This window comes from Zootermopsis nevadensis, unplaced genomic scaffold, assembly GCF_977971745.1.
Source record: "Zootermopsis nevadensis isolate Lab colony 2312 unplaced genomic scaffold, Znev_1.0 Znev_ptg000028l, whole genome shotgun sequence".
Lineage (NCBI taxonomy): Eukaryota > Metazoa > Arthropoda > Insecta > Blattodea > Termopsidae > Zootermopsis > Zootermopsis nevadensis.
The window spans coordinates 16,416,258-16,436,065 of record NW_028259160.1 but is presented as its reverse complement, the minus strand read 5'-3'; the positions used below and the strand labels follow the sequence as shown (position 1 = coordinate 16,436,065).

At 40.7% G+C, this 19,808-nt stretch overlaps 1 protein-coding gene and 1 long non-coding RNA gene across 10 annotated transcripts in view; one reads left to right on the top strand and one right to left on the bottom strand.

The window, feature by feature from the left end:
• The window catches only part of LOC110826720 (uncharacterized), a 72,893-nt gene that overhangs the window by 41,093 nt on the left and 11,992 nt on the right, over nucleotides 1-19,808 (top strand). For 3 of the 5 annotated variants that reach the window (XR_015537554.1, XR_002542123.2, XR_015537557.1), the window contains exon 3: nucleotides 5,300-5,456. This is a non-coding gene — a long non-coding RNA (uncharacterized LOC110826720). Of the gene's footprint in view, nucleotides 1-5,299; nucleotides 5,457-5,707; nucleotides 5,844-16,844; nucleotides 16,920-19,808 lie in introns of those variants that run through there. The other 2 variants (XR_015537555.1, XR_015537556.1) reach the window with 2 other exon arrangements.
• LOC110826716 (core-binding factor subunit big brother) overlaps nucleotides 1-19,808 on the bottom strand; it is a 39,670-nt gene that overhangs the window by 17,914 nt on the left and 1,948 nt on the right. For 4 of the 5 annotated variants that reach the window (XR_015537553.1, XM_087357790.1, XM_087357792.1 and 1 more), the window contains exons 2-4: nucleotides 18,341-18,427; nucleotides 17,744-17,845; nucleotides 16,915-17,025 (exon numbers count right to left, since the gene is read on the bottom strand). Coding sequence is in view for 4 of the 5 variants with exons in the window: in XM_087357790.1 (XP_087213916.1) it covers nucleotides 16,915-17,025; nucleotides 17,744-17,845; nucleotides 18,341-18,427 (300 nt within the window). In the remaining variant the exon portion in view is untranslated. The remainder of the gene's footprint in view (nucleotides 1-16,914; nucleotides 17,026-17,743; nucleotides 17,846-18,340; nucleotides 18,428-19,808) is intronic. The other variant, XM_022057615.2, reaches the window with a different exon arrangement.

Below are 19,808 nucleotides of genomic sequence, written 5' to 3'. Positions count from 1 at the left end.
CATTAGAAGGGACGACGTAGAGAAAAAGCCTTCGAATGGCGGTAGTGACAGGGTTTCGGTTCTTGTCAGCCGGTGTTAATGTTGCCCGTCGTACACAAAGACTCGATGAAGACAGATATAAAGGATCTCGCTGTATAAACAAAAGGTGTAAATAATCTAATTGATACCGTGAAAGGGGATTTGTGCAAACAGTTTTAACTTATTTGCATTCTTCCCCCTTTAAGGGGACAGGGGGACTTAGCCTCTGAAGAAAGTTTTTTTTGTGATAATACAGGCTAACGGATAAGTCACATCGCCGTATTGTTTGTTTCTCTTGGGAGTCATGGGAACCGGACCGTGTTCCTTTGTTCTGAGAAAATGGAAGCACGGACGTGATTAGCCAGAGGCCGGTTTTTTGCGCCTTTGGCTTTGTCTTATCCAGAGGCGTGTTAGGACCCCCCACCCCACCCCGGGCCCGTCATCTTCGCATTGCGCATTATACGTCCTGGGCGGCAAAACACGAAGTATATTGAAGCCGTATAATCAGCCTCGACTGTGGCAGTTGTGAAATTGCTGGTCTTTTGAGTAAGATGAAATACGAGTAGCCTCACTGTCTGGCGGAAGGATGTAGTAAGTTGCTTTGTGCTGAATGTCTTTCTTGAAATGTTGATACCTAAGAAATTCCGTTCCTAGTGGAACCTGAGGTTCATTAGTGCGTTCACGAAACCCTGCCTTTAAACACGACCGCGAGCTGGTACTTCGAGAACAGATTCCCGTTTCGCCCTTGAATTTGGGAAGACAGTCCTCCCAATGGTCTCAGGCGGGATCTATGGGAGATAGGAGTCGAAGGAGACTGGATTTTGTTGGCCCAGGACAGGGTCCGGTGGAGGGCTTTGGTTAATTCGGTGATGAACCATCGGGTTCGGTAAGCCATCTAGTTAGTTAGTTAGTCCTCCCACTTGTGGTCTGACCTTCGCTTGAGACTTGTGCCGTTGTCGAGCTGAAGACAAACAAGTAAGAAAAAGAAATCTAGAAAGTTTGGCCTTGCAAAAGACGCTATTTATGTCAACAGTTGTATGAGTGCTTGGGGGATTCCTTTTGGTAATTTGAACCCAAGGTCGCTTGGGGATTCCCCCACACACAGTTTCGTCCGCGCTCAGAAAAACATCGTAGGTCCTCACGCGAAGTGTCATTACACTACCATTTGATAGAATTTCCCGATACATGATTTCATAAACATCTGTTCACTTGGTTCTGCGTCTGAAACTCGGAAGGACCAGAATCGACAGGAAAGAATTAAGTCTGCAAAGCGTTACTTGCATCAGATATCGCCAATTCGAGATTTGATGCTTGAGGAAGGTGTCGAAATCGGGGAAGGCAGAGGCCGGATGCTGCCATGATCCGCTCCATTGCCTCCTGTATGCGAGCCCATTACTTGATACGGTTAACATGAACATGGGGATTTACAGGGGGGGGGGGGGTTAAAGGGTGCGTACCTTGTAGCAGGCAAACTTGATGAGGGGTTGTTTTCAAAACAAAAAGTGTAAAGTCATCCAACTTTCTGTTTACTGGCCTGTCTGAAGGATCATTAACACCCCGGACACTGACTGGTACATGCATCATGATCATTACGGAGACATCTGACGATCGTAGTGACAGGTGTGCGTGCCCTGGGTGTCAAAGTCGCTCGCACTGACCCCTTGTCCTGCTTGGGTTCAATCGACTAGCGTCAACGTACTTGAAAGAATTAATATTAATTGATGAGTATTGTTATATGTCGCTGGATATGCTGAATAAATGGATGGATAAATATTATTATCGCAGGGAAATTTTGTAATCTCAGTGAGTTATTAGAATAAAAATGTTCTTGGATATTATCCATTATCTAGTAAATAAAATATAATACGTAAAACGACGTTTCGGAGATAGAGCCCCATCTCCGAAACGTCGTTTTACGTTTTATATTTTATTTACTAGACGATGGATAATATCCAAGAAAATTTTTATTCTAATGACTCATCACCATTGTCAAGAATTTTCAGATTTAATATCTCAGTGAGTTGTTCGCGTGATACGCTGTATTAACAGAATCAAAACATCGTTGTTGAGTAGTCTTAGTTCGGGTCTCTTGCGGCCTCCATATTCAGTGTGTCAGAAGGAACAGTGTCGTTTAAGAAGGTTGAATATCGTGTGTGAGAAATTACTTCCAGCCTATTTTGGGACCTTCTTCTGTTTTTAACGCTAGGGTCTTCGACAACTATGCAAATTCATGGAATCATCTAATCTCCTCTCTTATGTCAATCTGTCATTTCAAATACATAGGTAAACACATAAATTAAGTAGTTTTCCTTGTATTTAGTTAAATATTAACTGTGTCCCAGACAGAAGTTCAGCGTATTATTTATTTTATAGCGTTTGCTAATTTTTCGCATTATGAGCAATTTTTTAAGAAAATCTATACATTTCGAATTTACAAGTTTTGAATATACGCCTCCGATACGAAATTTAATAGAAAAACCCGTGCAGTAAAAAGTAAAGGACGAAGATAATTGCCCTAAACCTACGTGAGAATACAACCTCTCGGTTACACATCCGTTTTATGAATTCGTAAAAAAAAAAAAAGAATACTTTGCGTTGCTATGGTGATGTCTGTTGTAGGATGAACGGAACGGTCGGTAGCGTCTGCTTATTCATTCTCGTGAGTCACTAAGGAGTTCGACACACGTGGAGATTCGTGAATGCTGATGTCACCGCGGGTGCGACGCGTTGATGATTTGTTGACAGTCCATCCTGACTTCCAGCTAGGTGGCGCTCCCTGAGAGCGCAACGGGGAAGGGGGAATAGTCTTTTCAGTTTTGCAAAGGGTTCAAGACCTTTTGTTCGCGTTATCTCCCTAGGGGTGTTTTACGGCCAGATGTTGGTGTGACTGAATTTACTGAATAAAAACTCACGATTTCTCAGATAATTTTCGCACGCCTTATTTTGGGGTGCAGTACAGATTCTGAAATTGGGGAACTGGAAACTGTTATGTTATAATGAAATCATAAAAAGGTGAAGGAAAAAATGTTTAACGGTTCTTATTTTGGCCTGGAGGTTTGTAAAGGGGTGTAGAAGCGAGAAGAAATAAGTGTAGTCGAAAAAAAAGGGCTTCATGCCTGTTTCGTACCAACCCTACCGCATTGTTAACAAATGGACCCCCAGTCAGGTGGGCGATTCGGAGTACAAAATGCAATTATACAATTATTTCCACTCGTACAAAGCACTGACATTTCTTTTCCCAGTCAAGAAAGAGACGGATGTCATATTCAATAATACAAAATAAAAAAATAAAAAATATATATATATACAGTACTTTGTAAAATGAATTATAAATTGTATGGAGCGGAGTCCCTACTGCGATGTGCATATTAGCACTTAATGAGACTCGCAGAAGGGGTCAGAATACGTCCAATTTAATGAATTACGATGGGCATTCCGCCACGAAATGCCATGGCAGCTGGTCACTGGAACACAATGGGCGATGTGACACATGAATGGCTTGTTTTATTGCCAAGAGGCGTGGCACGGACTTAATATATTTCTCGCCAGTAAATCACATTTTATAGGTCGTACTATCCGTGATGGACACGTTTTTTCTTCTCACTGTTTCACAGCCACGAAGAAGTTTCTTTCTGTTTGTAACAGACATTTTCTGTCAGTGTTCTACAGTAGATGGCAATATTATTAAGGGCTCTACCTTAAATAATAAGGGAGGTTTTTCATTCTCGGTTTATTTGAAAAACGAAGATAAGACGGCAAATGCCAGGTTACAAACGTTCAGTAATTATTGTTAATATAACCAAATGGAGCAGAGTAGGCTAAAATGTTGATAAAATGAAGAAATTAGACGTCAAAACCTTTTTTTTTGGAGGGCGGAATAAAAATTCATTACCGTGTTTACAAATACCCGCCACCGGTCCGTATCTTGAGCCAGATGAATCCACATCACACCATCACAAACTATTTCCCTCGTAGGGAAATACAAAAACAAGTTATTTCAGGCTGTTTTCAGCCCTGAAGATGGAGGCAGTTTGTTCCTTCGAAACGTCTACCTATCTACATGTTCACACGGCGTTAATACATAGGAGATATAAAGAAATTAAATCTCATCAAATTGTAACAGAATAATTTTCAGTTTTTTTTAGGAATGTCTATTAACAATTAACAAACACTGAAGGCCAAGGTTTCTTTACAGGCCCTCTCACTCAACCATTGACAAATGGTAACTTAGCTGACTGGTCACCAGGAATTGTTTACGGCCCTATTTTCTCCTATAAATGGCTGTTACCCTGAACAGCCTTGGACTTTCCCTTAAAATTTTTATGTTCCTTTACTAGTTTATGACAGTCGGTCCCTTTACAACCAGTAATAAAATTTGAAAAGCCCGTAAGTTCTGCAAGGGATTGATTTTTAGACAACACAGAAGGGCTTGTTTATAACAGCAAAAGAACTTCTTCTGTCAGTTTGTCACTAACCTGAAAGCAAAAATGTACTTCAGTTACAAAGTCTGAAGATTGGGGGTGTCATAAGTATCCAAAGAAATGAAGAAGGCGATATTCTGGGACTCTAAGCCATGTTAATTGTAGCAGGTAGATACCGACCGACATTTCTTCCGTCATCAGGGCGATTATATAAGTAAAAAATTGTTTATATTTCAATCTCCCCATGCGTTCTACATGTCCTGTCCATAGCATCCATGGTTTAGACCAGGATATAATCGGCACACGCGAAATATTGAGTCTGTCTGGGTGACGCAGACCGAGTTTCTAAATTCAAACTTTATAAAACAAAGCATAATTGCACAGAAAAACAAAAACCACGCGCTGTGAACGTCTTTTTTAAACGCCACGCGAATTAAATCAAAGGCTGGTCGACTGTGTGAGATTACACTTATATTCACTGTTAATTACATAAATTATTTTTACCATTTGTAAACAGCGATTAGGTTACTACCATGGCGAAAGCAGCACTCCATAATAACAAGTATTTAAAAACACAGCCGTGATATTAATCCCTTTAAAGCTCAGTGGTAATTATATATACCATCTGCTTTAAAAACAAGAAATTTTTAATTTTGCCAAAGAGTTTTGTGGATTTCGTATAAATAATTTCCAGTTGATCGTTGTCATGGATACGTGTTGTTTCCGTTGAGGTAAAAACTTAATTTTTAAATGTTACGTAGATAAGTTTTTGTGTTTAAAATTGTTACTGTACACATATCAAACTTCCTAAGTTGAAAGCGAAAACTAGGCATAACTTTTAGACCTTAATTTATTTCCAGAACCTTCTAATGGCCGCAGGTCTACGTTAACTCGTCCTTGGAAGAAAGGGCGATCTTATTTCTGGAGCTCAGCTCGTGATGTACGAGATTCTTTATGTGAAAGCCGCCCTGCACCAAAGAACCAGACTGAACGAACCATTTGGTGGTTACAGATCTTGTAAGTATATATAAAAAAAGATTGTGATGGTGCTCTATACGTCATCCGAATATCATGTAGTCAAAATGAGTGCTTCCCTAGAAGTCAGAAGCTCTATCTGTACACAGCAGAAACTGTTTGACAGTTTCAAACAAACATGTCGAAAGTTTATTATTTTATAAACAAGCCTTACAAATGAATGTTGTTCCACGTCATAAAAGCGCTGTGTTTATTTTAAAAATGCACTAAAACGCTTAACGATTCTGAACCAGCGAACGCATGTGATTTTGGGGACGACAAGCAGAGACCAGACGACTTTGAAGACGTGGGCGTCTGCCCTGTGTCGGCAGGTCGGTCGCACAGCGCAGAAATCCAAAATATTAATTTCAAAGCTGTACATTGTAAAGTAGAAGTCGTAAGAGGGTAGATTTCAGTCTGGAAACTACACTTTTAAAATAAAAGTAAATTTCTCCGTGGTGTTTATCAAGTACAACGCATTAATATGGGAAAATGGAGGTATAGTTCCACGCATTCTTTACCTGTGCTAGGATGAGAGTGGTTACTTTCAGGCCTGACCTCTTGACCCCCCCCCCCCGAGAAGCACCCCAGTACACACTGGATTAGAGGTGGGTAGACCCCAGAGCTATAAACTACGTTGTCGTAGAAATAAATATATTTTATTGATGGGAATCGAACCCGGATCGTTTATCCTAGTTACTATAAAGGCTGTCGGTATGAGAGATTTTGTTAGGTTAGGTTACTTATTTGAAGTTTTAAACTCAGCGCTAGGTATATCACCAAATAAGCTTGCTTTAACATTTAGTAACATACATGGGATTCTTATAACTGTCAGAATAAACAGCGATTATTTATATAAACTGCATTAACCAACTGATCGTTGTCATGGAGACCAGTTATGTTTTCTGTATTGTAGGGATTTGATTTTTAAATGTTGTTTATATTAGCTTGGGAGTTCAACGTTTTAACTATTAATTTGTTACATGTGCGAGGTCTTCTGTCTCCTGTCTCGTGATTGTCGCCGTGACATTTTACGTTATTATTTTATCAAAGGCGTTGCGTGTCGAGGAAAATGTTTCTGCAAACTCCAGCTTCATCGTTTATTGAAAGTTTTCTAAAGATTTTAAATCCACACAAGTCAATAATGCATCTTTGTTTGGAACTTGGAACTCTTCTGTCTGTCGAAGAATCCACAATGACAGTGAAGTCACTTTCCCGACAAGGGGCAGGAAATATTTATGATGTTGTCTTTTCATGACAAAATGTCGGTTGTTTACTCTTCCTAACTTTAACTGGCATTTTTTCTATAATTAAGTAACCTCTTGCCTTCAGCCACGTCCTGAGTCATTACCCTAATGATAGAGGTAGAAAGCACCTCTGAAACGTCGGTTAACATCCGTCAGAACCTGAAATGTCAATCTTTATTGTCCGTCTAGCTTCAACGGGGTTTCATTTCGAATCTCGAAGCAAAGATAATTTCAGCAAGATGTTCACAACAATTGTTAGGGCGATAATAAATGACTTACGCTTTCATTTTTTTTTGCATTTCACGCAATGAAAATGAATCTAGAATGACCATATTGTGTGCTGTAAGAAAAATGACCCAGTTCATTACACAGAAGTTCACAATGAAGATTCACGTCCGAACAATGCTTTACAGCTGGTAATAAAACTCGCTTTACCCCTTCATAACGCACGACAAAGCTAGGGTCTGATGTACTAACTCGAGCGGCTACAAAGGAGTGCTGACTTGCCATGCTCCGTGTTAGATTAGTTCGATATCTTCCTTTTGAATTCGAGCTGTAATTGGGGAGCAGACCTCTACATGACGTGTACAGTGGCTGTCAGATCGACATTTACTCAGCAAGAAACTTCGTGCAGAGAGTCCATTGTTGTGCTCGCGTCATTTTATCTGTGGAGTCAGAGATTACTAAGACTGTAGTCAGAGATTACTAAGACTGGAGTTAGAGATTACTAAGACTGGAGTTAGAGATTACGAAGACTGGAGTCAGACATTACTAAGACTGTAGTCAGAGATTACTAAGACTGGAGTTAGAGATTACTGACTGGAGTCAGAGATTACTAAGACTGGAGTTAGAGAATACTAAGACTAAGTATTCTCTAACTCCAGTCGTAGTAATCTCTGACTCCAGTCAGTAATCTCTAACTCCAGTCTTAGTAATCTCTAACTCCAGTCTTAGTAATCTCTAAGACTGGAGTTAGAGATTACTAAGACTGGAGTCAGAGATTACTAAGACTGGAGTTAGAGATTACGAAGACTGGAGTCAGAGATTACTAAGACTGGAGTCAGAGATTACTAAGACTGGAGTCAGAGATTACTAAGACTGGAGTCAGAGATTACTAAGACTAGAGTTAGAGATTACTGACTGGAGTCAGAGATTACTAAGACTGGAGTTAGAGAATACTAAGACTGGAGTTAGAGATTACTAAGACTGGAGTTAGAGATTACTAAGACTGGAGTCAGAGATTACTAAGACTGGAGTTAGAGATTACTAAGACTGGAGTCAGAGATTACTAAGACTGCAGCAGTTTTTCCAATCGAGACGCGAGTCAATTGTTGAAAGATATTTAACTGGAAACTACCATAATCTGAAATAATCATTTTACTTCGTTATAAATCGTATTAAGGAAGACGTGGGGGGAAATTAGATGCATACAGGATTTTAGTCAAAAACGTCTCAATGAAAGAGAATTCTTGGTGTAGCTAGACGTTTATGGAAGGAAGGTTAGGATTGGTATGAACACGAATTTTAAGAAGAAATACAACAGGAAATCTGTGGGCCGCATATCGTGTATAATTTAAGAACTGAGACTGGTAGCATGAGACATGCTTTGCCTAGAGAGTCTGAGGAAAACCACGAAAAGCCCTCGACCAAAATAACCTGTCACCTCGCCGAGATTTGAACCCGGGGACCTACCGACAGGGCTGATATGATCGCTGTGATGAACATCTGGGTTTCAAAACAAGGAGTGACGTTTCTAGACGAGGTGAGCAGCTGTCAGATTTAGAAGACGAGATCCGTAGGCCTCTTTTTTTTCATCTCAAGTGTTTAATTTTACGTTTGTCAATGAAAAGTTAGTTTGGATGCGAATTTTATTGCTTTACAAAGCGTAAGCCCATCGGACGATTTCTCTCCCCCCAATGTGATGTCGGCTCAGTTTGACTCTCGAGTGGCTGACAAATTGGTGTAATATCCCCGGCGGCGGGAGGAGGCATCCCTTTGTGCGACACAAGATTAATGGACGAACCCAGGTGATGCAGGAACTACAGAATGATCCGAAGATCAGAGAATACAAAAAATGTGGCTCCCCCCAGGTCCTGTTGACGCGCGACTGGCAGTTCTAGCACGCTGTTCAGTAAAACAAGTAACTACCTGACAGACCAATTAACTAACGGAACGTCAACAGTGTGGATGTACGAGAGACGCGAATATGCTGGGGACAACCGAAAAGAGGTGGTCCTCTTCTTTGGCGTTCAAGCAAGCCGAGTGACTCGTAATTCAGCTTAAAATGTCATGGTCCTACTAGCTAATAGTACTCTGAGCTACTCAAATAATCCCCCGAATTTTATGGAACCCGTAGGTCTATTTATTTTGTTCACAAGAGCCCGTCACTGGACCCCATCATGAATCAGATGAGACTTCCTTAATATCTATTTTAATATTATCATATCTGTGCCTTATTTTCCCTAGCCAGTTTCCCGATTCATGTTTATTTAGAATAAATTAAAATTTTTAGTCAAAAGTCCGGAGAGGAAGACGCATTTGACATTCGCGTGAGGACAACGTTAAAGTCTCTTGACGGGTCAGAATTTCCACATTTATGTTTGCCTTCGATTACTGTTGAAGGCCTCGAGTAGAACGTGACGACTCTTATGGTACAGTCTGTTGGTCTGTGAATTCGCTTCAGAGGGATCCAGTGACAGTAGCTAGAAGCCCTGTGAGTTCGAGCTATCGAATTTAGTACGGTTGGTGTTCACACAAAGTTGTTATTGTTTCACGTCTCGGTGATCATGTTTGATGCTCCGTGCTTCTGACATGCAGAACCTTCAGCGCCTTTTATTAAGGCAATTCTATCCGTTTCTTCCCTGGATAAGACACCAGCAGCTTCTCCCTTAAAATTGTCGGTCGTGCCCTGACGTTTAAAAGCGCATCTATGACCCAACAGATGTTTTTGTGACTAGTAAAATAGTCAGAAGTTACAAAATCTAAGCTGATTCCTGTTACATTGTAAGCTGACGCCGCTGTAATGTAGGAAATGTGTCACCAAGAGTAGACGAGATCCTCAAACGAAAGACCCCATTGGAATAAAAAGAGTAGATGGGAGGATAATATTAAAATGGACCTGAAATAGTATAGGCGTGAGGGGGGTGTGGCTATTTTGAACACGGCAAAGAGGTTTTGGGCGCACTCGCGTAGACTAACCCATGGAAGTTTTCTGAGACTAATATCTTGTCATCTGTTTCTTGGTTTTTCAATTGGTCGCTTTTCATGTGTATGTATGTACTTATCATTATCCAAATTTTAAAAAAAGCAGGTCAGATCAGTCATTGTTTTGTATAATTCCAGTCTTGATGTTCGTTGAATTATTGGTCCGAGCCCCAGTGTTTACAAAAATAAGTAATTCTGCAATTTATCTCTCTGTCCTTCATCGCCCTGATGATGGAGGCAGTCGGCACCTCTGTAACGTAGATCGGTTCCCACCAGACAACATGTGAATGCGGTTGTCTTCTGGGTAAACGTTTACCGACGTTTTAGAGGTCCTTGCTGCCGCCATCATCAGGGCGACGGGCGACAATTCTGTAAACTTCACATTCTTCGCCACGAGACCCTCAAATCCTACGTGTTTTTCCACAAGATTCCGTACCAAATGTCTGTTGCCTGCGCAAATCTTATTAAGTCATGTCGAAAGTCTTAAACAGCGCAAAGTTGCATGGTCCAGTCCAGGTACACGGGCTGAACAATAGCGAGAGATAATGTGCCTGGCAGGTCTGACGTCGGGGTGGTCTGACGGGCGGCGGTAAGCGAGCATCAGTTGCCTGTCGATATACATCACTGCCGCTCTGTTGCGCAGACCCCTAGCAGCTAGCACAGTAGAGTGACTACTGGTCCCAGCCAAAGTATGGCAGCTCTCACGTAACGAACTCATCCAACTGTGCATCAATCACAGTGAGGCCGAGGTTCGACTAAATATTTAAGAATTCAGTCCGTACCGCGAAGAAAGCACCACTTCACCATTACAAAGACTAACTCGTTAACTCTGTTTAAGCTCTGATTTAATAAAGTCCTGTACGTAAATATCACTAGTAAGCCAAGCTCGTCTAAATAATATTAAGGACTGAGTCCGTACCGCGAAGAAAACACAATACTTCACCATTACAAAGATCAACTACTTAAAAGTGTTTAAGCTCTGATTTAATCGAGTCCTGTACGTAAATATCACTAATAAGCCGGAGTTCGTCTAAATAATATTAAGGACTGAGTCCGTACCGCGAAGAAAACACATGACTTCACCATTACAAAGATCAACTACTTAAAAGTGTTTAAGCTCTGATTTAATCGAGTCCTGTACGTAAATATCACTAGTACGCCGAAGCTCGTCTAATTGATATTAAGGACTGAGTCCGTACCTCAAAGAAAACACATGACTTCACCATTACAAAGATCAACTGGCTGCTTATCTGTTCTGTATTCCTATGGGATGTAATGCATGGTTTATAGGTTATAACAGTATGTAGTCTTGTTAGTGTTTCGCAGCGATTTCACAGGAAAGTTTCGCCTCCATCTTCGGAGTATATTAAGAAGAATGTCCCGTGAAGTGAACAATTTATATTTGTGTGTAATAGAACGTAGAAAGGCTAAGCTAAGAAACGCTGATGCTGTTCACGAATACGCCGTTCTGACACAAAATCTTGCGAGTCGGCGGCATTTGTTAAAGACTGTTTTACCCTGCGTGCAGTTCGCGTGTTGCGTGGCAGGACTCCGCCAAGTGAAGCAGCTGTCCGGACCTCGCACGCATTCACCGTGAATCTTCACGTCTTCGTAATGACAGCTTCGTGGCGCGGATCCTGATAACCGCTTTCTCAGAACTGACTTCAGCCAGAGACTCGTTTTGTTTCAAAGAAGCCCGGAGAACACTCACGCTGTCGTGTTAATAAATAACCCGCTACTGAATCATAATTCACTTCACGTCTTTACAGAAACGAATCACAAATCCGGAGACCTGTAGTTACTAATTATTATATTGACAACAAATAAATATAAAAATTAAATAAGGTTTGAGGTTCTCAGGGGGATAAGCCCGAAGATGACTATCTTCTTGGTTGTAGCGCCTTGTAGTTTGGTAGAAGTTTACCAGCGTTTCGCAGGTTATTTCTGCGTCCATCATCAGGGCGTTGAGTCATCTTAAGTACAAGAATCTTTCTACAAATAAGCAATTTTGGGTGGTTGTTTTCTCATTTGCTGTTGAGGAATTTTTCGGACTTAAGTGATTATGAATATTTTTGTTGTTATAACAGTCGCCATGGTAATGCTGTTAAGGGAGACCTACAGTGTGCATTGTAACCTCGATATAGGATCATGTTTGGCATTGGGTACATCAACAAATATAAGTAATGATTTGTATTCTTCGGAATTTACTCTGATTTATTGGGATTTTTAAGAGAAATTTATTTTTAACGTACTAATTTATATATTTCCGTCCTCCTTGACGGGCAGCTTGTGATTTTGGATATGTAATTTACGCATATACAGGGCTTACGTAATGTCAATTTTACAATAATAACTTTTTGTGCTGAATAGTAAAATCTTCCACGTCTGTCACCAAATTAAAAAAGCTTCATAGGTACTGAGATAGTTCATGAAGACAGAGTCGTACTCCGAATGTTAAGCCGTGACATGTTCTGTATTCAGCTCACACACGCGTCATTACGGCCTGCAAACAGAATTCAGTGGGGCCTCGTAATTGAAATAATAGGACAAGTGTGCTAATTGTTCCATTACACCCTCCAACTCCGAACATTAATAATGACGAATGTGTTTTCTTTATCACATCTCCCGCCAAGCAGCTGCTATTACGCTGTCAATTACTTCTTTCAGCCGACACAAGAGCGCACCTCAACTCGTATTGTTGCGTGTAGCGCATTGTCTCTCGCTAATCAGGTCACGTGACATGCCACGGTTCCTTCCGTGCTTTTCAGATGACCCCAGATATCACAACTAATTGGGATCAAATCTCCCTTGCAATGGGACCCTTAGTCTTTAAGTGATTGTTATACCGAAACGTCTACTCCATAAAGAGATGAGTCTGACATTCACAAGAAATTACGTGAGAAACGCCAACTTTTTGTCCTTTATTCCCAGTTATGTTCGAATTGGGTGATCGATTTTCATCAAACTTGGTACAAATGTAATGTCTAATCTGACATCAACTGCGCTGCCGTGATAATTTCGTGAGAAAGGACCAATGGTAGTAATTTAATGAACAAATATTAAATGTTGTTGTGACGGATAGCATAAATCATAAAGATTTATGTAAATTACATAATTCAATTCAATTAATTTATTTACGTGTTTGTTAACAGCAAGAAGCCAATAATAATAATAATAATAATAATAATAAATTGGATAAATCTGGCATCAGCCCTCGTCCAGTTCCCACCCTTACGACGAAATTACCTAAAACCCACTTTAATATTATCTTCCCATCTCGTTCCGTGTTTTAAGTGGCCCCTTTACAAGCTGTTTCCCCATCAGATAACATGCATTTCTTGTTTCCTAGCTCTGTGGCCAGAACTCTCCCATTATATAGGAAAGAGTCATATAAATCCCTGTGAAAGCTACATTTATTTCAAACTAAAAAGAATTATCCATCAAAAGTCACCAGAAGGTTCAAAACTTGTCTTGAGTGGCTCTTTTTTATTGTAAAATGTAAAAAAATGAGCATATGGGAATTAAAACCATTTCGTATCTCTGCGTAATTACGTAAACTAAGAACCATCTGTTTTCCTGCTTTGTATAGAAACACATGCACACAGAAGGCCATGGATGAGTGAACAGTCTTTTATTTAGGGGCATTTTTCCACATGGCATCACGTAAAAATTAAATTAATTTATACTCTGTAACAATAAAATATAAAAACGTACCACTTTAATTAAATAACATATTTCGTGTACAGCATTCTCGAATATGATCTTATATTGAGGTTACAATAAATATGTTGATTCCTGGCGTACGCACATCGTAGGCCTCCCTTAACAGCATTACCATGGCAACGATTATTTTATCTTATCAAAGCCCAAAATCCGTAGACAGCAAAAAATCTCCATTCATACAGACGAAACCTCTTAGCTCTTCGTTACACATTAATTCTAGGCCTTATGGGAAGTGCACGGGTCCACCAGAGGTTCTGGCCTTGCGTCAGAACATGTCGAGTCCGGAACTCAGGCTCACGAAATGGCCGTGTGTGTGGGCTCGTTACCCAGCTGTCTGTTCTGTTCCAGTCGCGTGCTGTACGACGTCTTCTGCCAAACTGTTTTCGAGGCTACGTCATTCGACAGAAACCCAGCAGAACGGACGATTTCCTCCTTCAGTAAATGTCTGTTCTGTCGGAACAAGACCCCGTTTTCTTTCTGTTTAGGCCTAAGCCGCCCCCCGCCCACCAAGCGAGTACAGTCACTGCACGAATGCCTCGAAAATAGAACCTGGCAAGGTCTGACGCAAGGAAAATTTATTGACTAGCTAAGCTACGATACGGGTTTCAGCAAAGGTCTTACTGATCTGGCGTGTGTTATCTCAGTGCTAGATATATAATTCTTTAGAGACCAGTGGTAACTATACGTACCGCCTGATGGACAAAGAACAATTCTTTAAATTTATATTTATGGGTTGTGTATGATTCTTTGTGTAAACTGCGATTATCTCCTTAAACAGCGTTAACCAGTTGATCTTTGTAATGGTGAAGTGTAGTGTTTTCTTCGCGGTACGGACTGAATTCTTTAATATTTAGTCGAACCTCGGCTGTGTATAGGACTCGAAGTAAATCAGAGCTTAAACAGCGTTAACCAGCTGATCCTCGTAATAGTGAAGTATGTTGTTTACGTTGCGGTACGGACTGAATTCTAAAATAATATTTAGACGAGTTTTGGATTCGAAGGTATTGAACAAAAATGCTATTAGGCACCAGCAAAGGAATTCGGTGTTGAAAGAAACGTGAAAAGTTGAAAGTAAGTTGCTGGTGTCTTGTCACAAGATCGCGGGATAAAATAATACATGGTCACGGGCGGCAGACATCTTCCAGAATCTGACAAGTATTTTGGAATAGCCGTACTCTCTCTCGAAGGAGGACGCTGAAATGAACCTTCGTGTTCCATTTACTTGGAGCCGGATTGTACACTTGTTTCAGCACATGAACATCGGAACATCCGACAGTTTACAGTCGACCTGGACCCTCCGTTATACCGTGAAATTGATGACCCTGTAAATGTCAGAGCAGTGGAACGCTGCTTGAAGGCAGAAGTGGTCACTTCCAGGTACTGCTCTTACAGTGAGCTTTCTGAACCAAAACACCCCTGAAGATGGCTGTATACGTTTGCCGACGTTTCAGAGGTCCTCGCTGCCTCATCGCCCTAATGATGGAGGCAGCAGGGACCCCTGAAACGTCGGCAAACTCCTACCATACTACACGGCGCAATAAACCAGATATATTCATGAAATGTTTGTAGAATTTCGAAATAGGCTTATATTTTCTGAGGTCCGACAATTATTTTGCATAAAATATAATCTAAAGATGGCGGCCGCGTAATATCTGTATGTAGCGTTATGTTTGTTGAGCTGTGCGCGTGAGATTTTGTACGGAGATCACAAAAACTCAAAATTTTTGTGCGAAATTTTTAGTTTAATTCCAACAGTTAACAAACATGGCGACGATGCGAAGCAGATAAATGGATATATTACTTATAGTCGGACAGGAGATGTTGACAAATAGGCGAAGCCGCAGAACGCATCTGCGTAGTTACACGTGTGTTCATGGCCATTAATCCTAAGGGCCTGTAAACTCTCACGTTCCATACACGCGCTTAAGTTGAGGGCTATTAACCCTGAGATGGACGGTCTCAGTCTGTTTGCTGTGTCCTTAAGGACACTGGAACATCACGTGCGTCGAATGTACGCGTTTATAACATTTCGAACAATCACCGCGAGGGAAAGTTACAAAATCTCCTGGCGCGATTAGCCGGGTAAATTCGGATAAAAGAACTTATTTTCATAAATAGATATCCTCCAGATAGATAGTCTTAGAAAGTTAGGACTTCCGAATTAACGCCACAGATTACCGAGATTATTTTAAATAAACGTAAACAGTATTTATTTTACTCGTATCAGTGCTGTAAGCCCGAGGACAGGCCAATTTCTTTCAAATTTAAATATGTTCCGTAATTGCAAGACACTTTAACCCTCGGTGGTAGCTATGTATACCACCTTTCTTGTTAGAAATGAACTCTGCCTCCTGCCCGCAATGTGTGAAAAATACTTAAAGAGGTTTCGTATGATTCTCATAATAAACAGCGACGATTATATCCGTGAATAGTATTAATCAATTGATCGTTGACATAGAGACGGTTCTCCTTGAGCAGCGAACTTAATTCTTTTTAAAGCGAGCTTCGTGCTGGAAGGTATAAAGACCGGATGAGGTGTTAAATCCAATACAGAAATGAAGGTCGCGTGATACAGGTGTCCCCACACTTGTATCGTGTGTGATGGCTCTGTTAAACAAGTGTGAAGATGGCTAGCTGATAAGTCTCTCATTAAAATGGAATCCATGCATTAACCATTTAAACGATAAGTAACACGCAACGTTCGTGTCACGTGAAAATCACCGAGCCAAGAACGTGACGGATTAGGCCTCTTTGCTGACTTTCGGTAAACAGGTTCAGCACGCAAAAAGATCTTCGGCCTTACGCAGTCTTCCCGACAATCACTTCAGCGAAAAGAAAAATAATTGCCTTTGTCGAAAATTTAGACATGCGACGGCCGGGAACTGTCTCCTATTTGACCTTTAAAAACCCACATCAGAGTCCATTTTGCCCACAGCGTATTTCTTACGGGTTTAATATTATTCTCTCTGAACAAACAGCGGTCATTTCCGTAAACAGCGTTAAGTAGTTGATCTTTGTAATGGTGAAGTCATGTGTTTTCTTCGCGGTACGGACTCAGTCCTTAATATTATTTAGACGAGCTTCGGATTACTAGTGATATTTACGTACAGGACTCGATTAAATCAGAGCTTAAACACCGTTAACGAGTTAGTCTTTGTAATGGTGAAGTGTTGTTTTCTTTGAGGTACGAAGTTAATTTTTAAGTTCCCGTTTGCAGGGGAGGGTGAGCGAGCCTCGGCGGACAGTCCGCAGACAAACGCCGGTCAACCGGCGCTGATGCAACTTACCTTGCCGTGTTCCTTGTCGAAATCACACTCGCGCCCGTGATCGGCCGTGCTGTATCCGTTGGTGCTGGGGTTAAACACTAGCTGGATGTTCGTTCCTGTCGCCACAAAAGCCTGCAAAGCAACCACTGCACTAAGGAACGTCTCCCAGGCAAACGAAATGTTTATTCTAGATTGACTCGTCTTGTAGGTGGTTAACGACGTTCAAGAGGGACGTATGTCTTCTATCTTCACTTCGCTCTGAAGACGGAAGTAATATATCACTCTGAAACGTTGGTAACAACCGAAGACTACACGGCGTCGCGAACAAGACGTTAACTGACATTTTCATCGCCTTGAGAACGTCAGATGTAAGTTAGGTCACTCTTCCAGTTTACGGTAGGCAAAAACATCGCAAAGTTTTCGCCGGCCATCATGTTTCTTTTGGTTTTCTTGTGTTCTCGTGTAACACATGTTTCGCGAGCCGAACAGAAGTGTTCCGACACTTAAATCGAGAATTGGCGCGGTCTGTTCCCACTTCGCAGTTCATTTGTTATTGACATTTGCTGAGATGTGCAGGTCATAATTAATATGACATATTTTCGTGTATTGACATTGTATCTGGTTCTAATGATGACATAAATGTATTTGTCAGATCTACGGTGAGCGCGAAATGAAAAAGAGTTTGGGAACCATTGTTCGGAATATGCCATCTCGCAGCCCGAAATACCAAGAATAGAATTGTACTTCTCTGAATATCTTTTGGCGATGGTCTTATGCCATTGATAGCGTGTTTGTTTGTTTGTTTGTTAGGGACTTTATCCGTCGTATGTTTTTAAGAAAATCTTTAAACCTTAAGAAAGTCAGATACTTCGATCGTCTTCAGGTAAAAACGGGTGAGACACCTATTTCGGTGCGGCGGATGCAACAGATAGTTGTCCCTCCACCTTCTTACCTGAAAACGAAGGAAGGTCCATCTTTAAAAACTTTATAAAGACTTTTTAAGACGTTTTAAAAAACAGACGAAATATATCCAAAAACAATGGATGGAATTTAGCTTCTTACGTGACTTATCTTTGCTGTTTGTTATGTTAAAGAATTTGTTGTGTGATAATAAGATATATTTTTCCACAAAGAAATTTTCACACCAGTAAAGAATCTTTTTCTAAATGTACGGCAAATGCAAACAGGTCTTAAAGGAGACTGAGTTCATAAAACTGAAACCATCATCAAAGCCCTAAAATAACTTGGTTATGCGGTGAATCCGGGTTGTAGCGCCGTGTAGTCTGGTAGAAGTTTACCGACGTCTAAGAGTTCCTTGGCTGATTTCTATCATCAGGACCCCTGACACGTCGGTAAACTTCTACCACGGCGCAAAACATCGGAGGCTGTACGTAACAAATAGATCTTTTAGCAGTAATTGACATCGGTAGTTGGAATGGCGACTTACAATCTCCGTGTGTCCCTCGCGACATCCGTTCTGGAACCTTACTTGTCGCTCCTCCTGTGGCCTGTCTCTGTATCCCGTGTACCGCACCTAGAAACACAGAAGCAGGGCCATTTGGGTCCTCCGCCAACAAATATAACACAAGAGCAAACTTCATTTGCGTGTACCAGCTGTAAAATCAAAATTAAGCCCTGTAGCTGAGATGGAAACAAGAAATACGTAAAAAAATGTCGCTGTGACCGCCATGTTGCTTTATGCCTGTTAATTGTTCGATGTCTGGAACATCATTAATCAATCAGGGTAAGACGCGAGGATACAACATGGCGATGTCGTAAGCGTAGAATCGAAAATTGTATTCTTACGAAAAGAAACGCGCTAAAAATAGTAAAAAATCATCCTAATCTGAATAAATTACTTAGAAAGTATAAAGGCTTTCATTCCGACTGATTATTAAATTAGGTTCTCTTTATCAAATCTAAAAGTTCGTGACGATGGTGAGTTATTTTGAATATAAATTTCCTTGGATATTTTCCATCGTATAGTAAAATAATAAAATAGAAAACGACGTTTCGGAGATGGGGCTCTAACTCCCGTCTTCAGGTACGTAGTCTGTTGGACCCAAAATATATACAGCTAATCCGTATCTCCGGACCTATTATTTCATTAGATGTTGGAAAACATCGAAAGAAAATTTTAAACCAAGATTCTCTTTAGTATTCACGCGGAGCTTGGCCGATCTGCCGCTGAGATCTTGAGATCGACGGGTGACCGCCCGAGAAGGCTTCATCGCAGATCTGTAGAGTGAATAATTGAACGAGAATTGTTCCTTTCGAATTTAATACGACGAAAAATTCTTATTAAGTTTATTTAGCGAAAAAAACCTAATTATAATTATCTAGTTAGAATGCCATAAAATGTTCAATTAGTCCTTCGTGCCTGATTTAAGAAGAAAACCTAGGAATGTTGTATGCAAAAATATAATAGGCCTAAACAGTACGCAGAATTAGGCCTACTTCTATGCTGATTACAAAGAGAGCATAAAATTAAGGCGAAGGAGAGGTCGCATCTTTTCTGTCCTTGTGACGTTAGATTTTCAAACCCACCGATCGGATTTTGAAACTAAAAATGGGGGGGGGGGAGGTTACTTTGCGTCCTTATCGGTCCAGTGTTCAGCCTACTTCAGGGAACGCCGAAATAAAAAATTTTTTTTTTTAAATAATGGTTTGTCGTTTAGATCATTGATCCATAACTTTTGCCGTAAATAATATATATAGCCACATAACGAAATACAAAGAAATATGTTAACTGGGCCTTTATATTTTATGTAGCGATATTTTTGTACTGGAAAAGTGGATTAAAAAGGCAAATTCTAAAGATGACTGTCTTTTGGGTTGTTACGTCGTGTAGTTGAGTAGAAGTATACCGACGTTTCTGAGGTCTTTGCTTTGCGCGATAGCCCAGAATACAACCG